Below are 9,693 nucleotides of genomic sequence, written 5' to 3' on the forward strand. Positions count from 1 at the left end.
GATCTCTCAGCTGTTGAGAATACCTGAATAGTCGTAATATATTTTGCGGTCTAGAGGACATCAGCAATGTGTTTTAGTATCCATTTCCATCCGTCTCCTATTCTAATGGCCTGCACATCACTATATTCACTGCTTTAGAGCTCTAAGAATATTCTCTTTCCTGCATCTGTTAACTTTGACCGTGAACAGAGAGAGCTCACATGGGACGGAGCCGTAATAATAGGTGGAAATGCTGTGATTTAGCCATCCAAGGCAAGACATGGATAATTGCTGGAGCCTATACTTAAAAAGGGGGTTGCCATGGAGACTCTGATTTAGGTGCTGTTCATTTAAAGGACATGTAGGCCCTGTTCCTTGAGGTTCAAGTGCTGAGGCACACTGTAATCAAATGTGCCCAGCAAGAGGGGGTTGAATTAAGAGTGAAATTTGAAAGAGAAGTGGCCCTACTTTGCCAGAGTTACTTTGCCTTACTCGCCACAGCCCTTTTTCTCCATGGAACAGGATTGATTTTAGTGGTAAAACAAGGACTGCAGCCGAACATCACCATCCTTCTCTTAAGGAGTGCCGGGACCTTAATGAGTCGGCTGTTGTTTGTTCCACATGCTGACGGAGGTCAAGGAGGCAGGGTGGCGGGCAGGAGTGTGTCGTCCTTTTCACTGGCAGCCACGGCCCTGCTGGCTGATGCGCGGAGGTAAACAGGCTCATTAGGGGCTATGTGATTGTGGAGCTGTCGACGTGGTGAGCGGCCCGCGGGGAGCTCTGCACCGCATGGGGAAATTAATGGGCTCAGAGAGGGTGCGGTGGTGGGTGAGAGGGCCTCTCAGGCTTGTTATTGTTGCTCATTTCACTCATTTCATCTCTCTTTCTTCCTCTCTCTCTCTCTCTCACACACACACACACACACACTTTCTCTCTCTTTCTGTCTCGATTTGGTTTGGTTTGGTTTGTACCCAAAGCACCAGTGTGCCCTCCTCTCCATAAAGTTGTGAGAGAGGCAGCTCCCGTCTGCAGTACAAGGCTACCGGGTCCCAGGAGGCCTCGCTCCTACTTGTGCTGATCGTCTTCAAAGATCTCGGCTGCCAATCAGACAAGAAGGCCAAGGAGCACTGGGGGAAACTTTGGGCGTGTTTTTGGCAGCAGTCAGATGTATTGTGCTGAGGCAAGGAGTTGCACTGCAACCTGCTGGTGGCACTGTTTAATCACCAACACAGCACTTACATTTACATTTAGTCTTTTAGCAGACGCTTTTATTCAAAACAACTTACATATGCCAATTACATCACGAGGGCCACTTACTACCACCATCCACTGCCCACTCCACCATAATACCAAGGTTTCAAATCAATTATTTAAAGCATCAGCATTATCTTTTGTTACACTATTGCCAGTACACCAGTAGTGGTCATATGGGGACATTTTTCAGTTCCACAGGTTGAATGGACTTGACGAAAGAGCCGAAACACCCATCGCATGGCCTGAGCTGAACTTTACAAATATCATGTTGTCAACGTAAGCCGGTAAATATCCCCCCTGTGAACTCTGTGTGACGGCTGGACTGCTCTATTGGAGACTGCAAATACCAAAAGGTCTTCTTGATGCGGTGGCCAAGCGCAATCATCCAAAAGGAACACCAGGATGAAGAGATATAGGATGACCTTTAGCATCCAAGCAGGCAGAGGAGAATTACGGCAGTGTGCTATAAAGCCCTTCTTCTATTCTGCTGACTGGCTTGCGTGGGATCACAATGTCCTCATTACTGTGGTTTGTGGGCGAATATGGAGGATTATTGATATTGATATTATCATTATTTTACTTTATTCATTCTCCTATGTGAAGTGTCAGTATAATTAAAAATGACTGTAGATGTTGTAATTGTAGATGAGAGGACTCCTTGTGGCTTTGCTTTAAACTCTAGAAGCTGGCTGTTATCTAAGCTCTGACAGTCACTAGGTTACATCAGGCAGTGTCTGCTTTAGGCTATTCTTCTTTATCCAACCACTATTAATTGTATGATGGGGGATTGGGGGTGTCTTGTATCTCTGTTGCGTGTAGTTTTTTAATGAATCATTCATGGTCTCTCATTATTCACTTTTTGTAATATGCCTCAGCTCATGCTGTTTGGTGTGGCATATGAATACGATATGGCATACACTAACATAGGAAGCACACCAAGTGAAGATGGATTTGCAAGACAAGATTTTCGGTGTCTATTTGGTTTTCAGTCAAACATTGTGCAGTGCAAGTCAGCATCTATTCACAGATCATTTGTCTCCCGACAACAGTAGTGCACATATGATCCACAAGGGGTCCTCAATGTAATAAGCTCCAGCATGTCTGGAAAGTGGCGGGCTCTGCACGGCTCCATCCACCCAGACACTCTTTGATGGGTGTTTATGCAGGAGTCATTGGATTTCATGGTCTCCGGGAGAGCGCTTGACTCAGAGCCGACAGGTCGGGGGGCTTTTGCCCCTGCCTTTAAAACACGACCCAGCTCCCGGTCCCAGCAAGCGAGAGGGCCGGCTCCGGCAAAGCCCTGGTCTGACAGTTACTTAGATGAAGGGAATGGGAAACAGCTCCTGAAACCAACATGTTCAGATGATAAAGCACATACTCAATAGTGTGTGGTCACACAAATATAGACTGCTGGAGGTAATCTAAGCCTCTGATTCTCCTTTAACAAGCTTTTGCATCTGTTACACAGTGAAATCAGTGAAGCTGTAGCAATAGTCTGGACGCGTCTGTCACTAAGGCCCTAAAGTAATTAACAGATGGCTTTAATCTGAGCTGGTATTTGCTATGGTGTTGTATATGCAATGAATATGAAGTAATTCATTGCCCTCTCTCTCTCTCTCTCTCTCTCTCTCTCTCTCTCTCTCTCTCTCAGTAAGGTGGAAGCATCAGCCATTGAGACAGAGTTGCTGCGGGACTACCGGTTTGGGCAGCAGCAGCTGATCGAGATCTGGGGTTATGCCTGCGCCATTGCCATAACCAAGGTCTGTCACGCTTCCCCTACACCCCCCTAGCTCCATCACCACCCCGACTATCATCCCCGCCAACACATCTGCACATCTCATAGCCGAACACAAGCCCTGCTTCTCTCTGAGGCCATAGAAACACTGAAACCTTGTTCCCTGTTTTTGTTGGTCTGAGGGTGCTGGCCTCAGCAGATCCTGAGACTCGTGCCTCAATAAACGTACAATATATCCAGACATCCACACAGACTATTCAATAGGGAGCCACCCAAGGGAGGGAGGGAGGGAGGGGAAAGAGGGGGGGTTGTCTCCCCCCCCCCCCATTCCCTCCTCCTTCTGTGTCTAACCAGTTGTGTGGGTTGTGGACTGTGGATTCCTGCTGGCTGTGGTCACAGGTTCCATGTGGATTACATCACTTCGAGAGATCCTTGGAGGGCTTTCAGGCTGACCTACCTGGGCGCCGTCGGAACATGAGCCGCCGGCGGGAGTGCGCCGGAGCGTGACTGATGCTCACCCGACAGACGGAGGCCACCCTCCCCTTTCACCCCCCTTCTGATTATCGTGACCACAACCACCAGCACCATTTATCACTGGTGACTTCCAGTTGCAGTGGCCTGAACAAGCACTGCTGAAGAATCAGTGGCTAGAAAAAGACATAACAATCACTAGGCTAGAGACTGAAATTACATCATTGGTGTTTCAGGGAAGTGGCTGTCGTAGTATTTTATCAGCGGAAGCCTTCCTGCCTCAATGGGCTACTGTAGCAGTTAGATTAATGGGTAGGGGCTTTTAGCACCTCTGCTAATAAGAGGGTATCTGATTTTATGTGGTGTCTCAGAGAAAAGGTTTCCTTGCCCTTCGGCTACAGCATGTCTTAATCCCGGGTTTTAAGCCTATGTTTTTTTCCGTCTGTCCTCAACATGCCCCTGTTTTCTGTCTACATTTCCCATAATTTTCTGTCTACTTCTCTCTTCTCATCTCTCTCTCTCTCTCTTCCTCTCTGTCAGTCTCTCTCTTTCTTTCCCTCAAAGGATCTCTCTTTCTCTCTATGTGTGTGGGCAAGCGTATGTCTGCACATGATTGAGGAGATGGACTTGTGTTGCTAATTAGTGCGGTTGTCAGATGATGATGTCAGAGATGCTGCTCCAATCAGCTTGTGAGCCACAGTCCCAGGAGCCGAGGGGGAGCAAGCTCGAAGCTCTGGCTCGACCTGGCAAAACAACATTCCACCAGCGAAGGAGAGGAGAACAGCAGCTTGCCTGTAAAACTGCAGGACAATACTTGGGTTGCCTGGACCACGACTAGCACCGTTTCTGAAAGACGAGAGTCCATTTTCTCCTCTCTTCTCCCTGTTAGCAGAGCTCAACTACTATCATTAACCCTTAAAGGAGTACCGGAATGTTGAGAAATGAACATTCTAAAGAATATCTGGGTTCATTGAATTCAACATAGAATTTTAGAACCTTCAATTGTTGCGGAACTTAGAATGTTCAAAAACCTACACCTTTAAGGGTTAATAACGGATGGTTTGCACTAATTGCCACGGAAAGGTTCCCGGGGAGTTGGTCAGAATGTGTCACCGTGAAAGCTTCCCATTAAGACACCACTACATCTCACCAGACGAAACCAAAATTAGAACTCTAAAGACCCAGAAAGTGGAGACTCCCTGCTGCCTCAGCTTAAAACGTGTCAGGTTTATCTGGGTTATTGGCAGTTAAGAAAGGACTTATTCCATCCAACTAGAAAATGCCTGACAACACTTTTGCAATACAATTACAGAAGGGAATTTCTCACCTCTTTATGAGAACTCCGCTCAGTTGGGCCCGGTAGCCTGATCAGTTCTCCCCCATATGCAAGATAATTTGTACTGACTGCTTTGTAATTTAAGGTAATTACTACTCAAACTATCCACGCACATGTTGCCATTTGTGTTGGATACCTTGGCAACACCAATAGTGAGCTGAACTATTTTAACAGGCTCTTGAAATACGTCTGATGAACTGCATAAGTAAATACATTGTCATCGGCTCGCGCGTGCCATACCTGTTATATTTTAGGAATGCAGCTGAGGGGGAGGTGGGATGGATGTGTGGGGGTGTCATCAGAGGAACGCTGAGATGCCAACGCCTGGAGGGAAAATCCAAATGTCACTGACCACACAGCTCAACCCAGGAGACCGATGGAAAATGTGTTATTTAAAGGCCGCATCCTGTGGTGTTGTCTCTGGTATTTTTCCACTCCTGTAAGAGTTATTTTAAAAAGTTTGGGCCGAGGGTGCCATGTCTCCCAGTGTGTCCCTGACTCGTTTTGGAGGGAGCGCTTGACAGTGACGGAAGGTTCACCCTCTCTCACGCTACACGTGTCCCCGGAGGGATGGGACTTCAGCATGGCAGACGAGCTGAGGTCACCGTCTAACTGTCTCCATGTCTTAATGTCTGTCTGTTTCTCTCTCTGATCTCTTCCAGGCTTTCTCTCTTGTAGTCTTGCCTCTATCCCTCTGTCTCTCAGCCTGATGCACCCCCCCCCCCCCCCTCTCTAGTCTAAATACCCTTTCTTGATTCTCTTGTTCACTTCTTCACATTCTGCCTAGCTCTGCCAGCCTTGCTCTCTTGCCTATCCTGTCTGACTTTATTTCACCCCGTTGCACCATCCGACTATCCCACTGACTTCCTGTTCCCCTGTCCATCTCCGTCTCTCTCTCTCCCTTGCTTCTCATCTTTCTAGGCTTTTCCTCTGAAGTCAATCAGCAAAAAGCAGCCCACAGTCCTGGTGGTTTGTGGCCCTGAGCAGAATGGCTCGGTCGGCCTTGTGTGTGCCCGACACCTGCGTATATTTGTAAGTACTGCAGCAACAAAAGATCTCTATACTGTAGGAAACACAGGGGAAATAGCAGTGACCTCAGGGTCGACTTAGATGCGTCCTTCTGAAATATGAAGTATTGCACGCTCAGTGAGTTCTCTCCTTTGGGGACTCTTTGTAACTGTGTTATAGGAACGCTAACCGTGACTCGGCGCTTCTCACGGTGAAGTGCTCTTTCTCTGAAGAGAAAAAAACACCTTCACAGTTGCAAGAGCATTTCTTTGGAACCAAACGTTCCTACAACTTCACCATATGTGTCCAAAATGCCAGATTTATGGAGCATCAATAGCTAACTATTAAAAACATATTGATGAAATCTGTTAAAGTCATAGAGGCACTCTCTGAAGGGCTCAAGGCTGGGCTTGGGGTCAATGGCGGGGTACCACATTACACTGTCGGATTCATGGAATGCATTAAACATTTTCACATACTGTGGCCCTCTTTGATCTAAAGACAAATCAAATGTTGACCACTGCTATTCTCTTTTTATTTTAGTAGTCCACGAAGAGTGATTGCATAATGGCAGTAATGTCCTGATCGTTAAATTGAATCTTGCATAGTAATGTTTCTTTCCGGAATTCATATTTCCATAATTTCTATGAAAACGATTCTGACATGAAATCTGCGTGATCATTTCATCCGTTGTACCCTACCTTCACTGTTTATGTATGTATGAAAATAAACTGAGCATAGATGAGCATTTCCCCCAAGCTCTTCCACCAGGCCTATTAAACTGTTAATTCCAACTGTCCATGTTATTATGAGAGCCTTTTAATATGCATCAGTGCCCTGTGCAAATCTTCTGTTTTACTCCTCAGAGAAAAATAAGGAAGGAAGGTCGGAATATCTTAGCTACCTTAGGAGGGCAGGAGGAATAGCCTAGCAAATGTACCCAGTCCTTCAGTCATTGAGCACCATTACCTTAGCTCCCCTTTGGCCTGCTGAAAAGCCCCAGTCATCAAGCCTCTCTTCTTCTTCGCCCACTCTAACAGGAGTATGAGCCAACAATCTACTATCCAAAGCGTTCCTCACACAGCGTGCACCAGGATTTCACCGTTCAGTGCGAAAAGATGGACATCCCATTTCTGTCCTACCTGCCCACTGAGGTGAGACACATGGACACGCCAGAGCTTTCAACAGCTGTTACGTAAGCCTGGAATGTATACTGATACATCTTGTTCCAATTTGCAGGTCCAGTTGATAAATGATGCCTACAACTTGGTAATTGATGCAACCCTGGGTCCAGAAAGTGACCCCAAAGATATCAAGGAGCCTTACTCCAGTATCCTGGTGACCTTGAAACAGGTCAAAATACCGATAGCCAGTGTTGATGTGCCCTTAGGTATGCTAAGCTCTCCAGATTTGTTTACAGGCTCATATTATATTCTCATATTCGAATTACAGTTCGCATCACTATTGACTTTTTGTACAGTTAAAATTCACATGAAAGTGATCTAATGTATCTTTCCATGTACACTGTTTTTGTGTATGCATTTGAATGAGTATAGTGATTAAAAGTGCCTTTACCCTACAGGTTGGGATGCTGATGAGGCCGATAAGGAGGGAATCAGCCCTGAAGTGCTTATATCTCTTGTGGCCCCCAAAAAGTGTGCCACTAATTTCTCTGGGAAGCACTTTCTGGCAGGACGCTTCCTTCCTTATGACATACAGAAAAAATATGAACTCAATCTCCCAGAATTCCCTGAGACAGAGTGTCTTATAGAACTGTAATACATGCACATAAATATGAATATTTTCGATACACAATTAAGGATCGTATATACTTGTTTTGTATTTTATAGATTCTGCATTGGTTCTCTAAAGAATAGGTTATCTTGCCCAAGTGAGAATGTGATTTTTTTTGGCCACTTGCTCCAGAAGTAATGTTTTAAAATGTTTTAGAATCAGAATCTGTGGTTAGTCTGAGTTGTGCAATGTTTCTTGGAAAACTGTTGCAGGGTTGTTCCCCTGTTCCCCTTTTCTGCGCCTTCAAAAACAAAACAGTCCACTGTTTTTTTTTCTCTTGATGAAAACTGCCTTTCCCTAGAACCAACTTTTCAAACATCAGCTAGCATTTCACAACACTTTCAGTGACTACTGTACCTCATGCTGAAGCTGTCTGATCTTAAACTCAGTTTGCTGTTGTCCATATGTGCACAAAATTAGTGACTTTTTTCCAGAGAACTGCACTTCCTCACTTCATTAATCCTTCATGTTATTCAGATGTTATAAACTACCATGGTGGAATGTATAAAAGTAGTCTGGTTAGGACCATTTTACACAGCTGCAATGCCTTCACTCAGGCCAGCTCAAAGGTGGAAGGTATACTCAGTCAAAAGCCTCACTGGAGACGTGCCACCGGTATGTTCCAGGGTGGAGCTCAACAACAAATTACTTTCTCTTGCAAGCCTTTTGGATGTGATTCTTCTTTGTTGTATTTAGCTCCTCCTGTTTTTTGTCTGTCATGTATTTATTTATTTATTTACAAAATGCTGGTGAGAATATTTTCAGTATGTGAATGGCACCCCTTTGATATTTACTGTCTGTGGATAGATGAATGTTACTTTTTTCCTTTTTAAAACTACTGTATCTCTTTAGTTCAATGGATGTTTTTGCTCATGAACAGTTAGTATTTCCCAATCAAATAAAATTTCTCACTTTAAATTAAGAATTGGTTTTGATTTGTCATGAATTCCCAAATGGTGGAAGCCCGTGTCTCAAAGCACTTTCTCAGTTATCAACTGTGAAATTACCAATTTTAGTGTCCCGGCTCTTCTAACATCTTCTGCATTTTGACCATAACAGCAAACCACTGGAAAGCGCTGGCAAACGACTAAGGACAAACTAAATGAGTCGGTCCCCAGACATGTAATAAGCCTGGTCCTGGATCGAACTGAATTTGGCTTTCAATGGTGAATTTCCATTCAAAACACACTTCGGTCACGGGCTCTGCTCAGCAAGTCTGGGAAAAAAGCCCTATAAGGTATTAGTAATTGGTCACATACTCATGCTCAATAACGACATTCAGTCCATGGCCCACTTACTGTCAGCATAATAACTAGTATCCAGGTTTAAAATGCTTTGCCAGACCGGCATTGTAGTTTTTTCAGGTTGGGAGGGGCATTCTCTCACTTCATTTGATCCACCAGTAAAAACTCCTCATCTCTTCTTCTGACCTTCTGACAAACTCATTTAGGTCACCTGGAATTGGAAGACATTTGGATTCCTCAATGCAGTTTAGACTGGAGAAGCTGCTGAGCTGCCTGAATTGAAAACCTACAGGCACAAATTTATCTCATGTATTTATTGAATGTTGACGTGTCCCCTGTCTGAACATTCTATTTTTGATTATCCAAAAGCAGATTTCAATAAAGCATAGAGAGCAACTGAATGCTTACTGTTTACAGGAAGTCATTACGGTTTTATGAAAAACATTTGTGTCATTAAGGTTACTAATGAAGCGTGTGCGGACGATAACTGGTCATGCTGTTTCACAAGCGAACTTGGCTGTTTTGCTCAGTGGCATGCCACATGACGCCACTTCCCTCTATTGCAATGGAGCATCATATATAATCAACATTCATGCAGCTAGAAAACAGAACCGTCAGTGGACCATATGTACAGACTTGGGATCCATAAATACAGACCATAATACACTGGTAAACATACAGGGGGTGTTCTGCAGCTCAAATAATAGAAAACAATGAAGTGAACTTTTCTACAGTTGAAATTAACAAAAGCCAAATCATATTGATCTGTAATAACTGAACATCCAGCATCCAAGAGATGACTGTAGGACACAATCTGACCTCATAAAACTCACTGGTGGCTTTTCATCGTTTTATCATTTCTTCTTGTTACA

At 44.6% G+C, this 9,693-nt stretch overlaps 1 protein-coding gene across 8 annotated transcripts in view; it reads left to right on the forward strand.

Annotated features, from left to right (window-relative positions):
• yjefn3 (YjeF N-terminal domain containing 3) overlaps nucleotides 1-9,111 on the forward strand; it is a 29,415-nt gene extending 20,304 nt beyond the window's left edge. For 6 of the 8 annotated variants that reach the window (XM_042057780.1, XM_042057781.1, XM_042057784.1 and 3 more), the window contains 5 exons: nucleotides 2,885-2,993; nucleotides 5,697-5,807; nucleotides 6,824-6,937; nucleotides 7,023-7,173; nucleotides 7,366-8,481. In XM_042057780.1, coding sequence (XP_041913714.1) covers nucleotides 2,885-2,993; nucleotides 5,697-5,807; nucleotides 6,824-6,937; nucleotides 7,023-7,173; nucleotides 7,366-7,562 — 682 coding nt within the window. In that variant the 3' untranslated portion in view covers nucleotides 7,563-8,481. Of the gene's footprint in view, nucleotides 1-2,884; nucleotides 2,994-5,696; nucleotides 5,808-6,823; nucleotides 6,938-7,022; nucleotides 7,174-7,365; nucleotides 8,482-8,636; nucleotides 8,815-9,027 lie in introns of those variants that run through there. The other 2 variants (XR_006021211.1, XM_042057786.1) reach the window with 2 other exon arrangements.
• Nucleotides 9,112-9,693: the final 582 nt, after the last annotated feature.

The sequence above is a fragment of the Alosa sapidissima genome, chromosome 12, assembly GCF_018492685.1.
Source record: "Alosa sapidissima isolate fAloSap1 chromosome 12, fAloSap1.pri, whole genome shotgun sequence".
NCBI classification, from domain to species: domain Eukaryota; kingdom Metazoa; phylum Chordata; class Actinopteri; order Clupeiformes; family Clupeidae; genus Alosa; species Alosa sapidissima.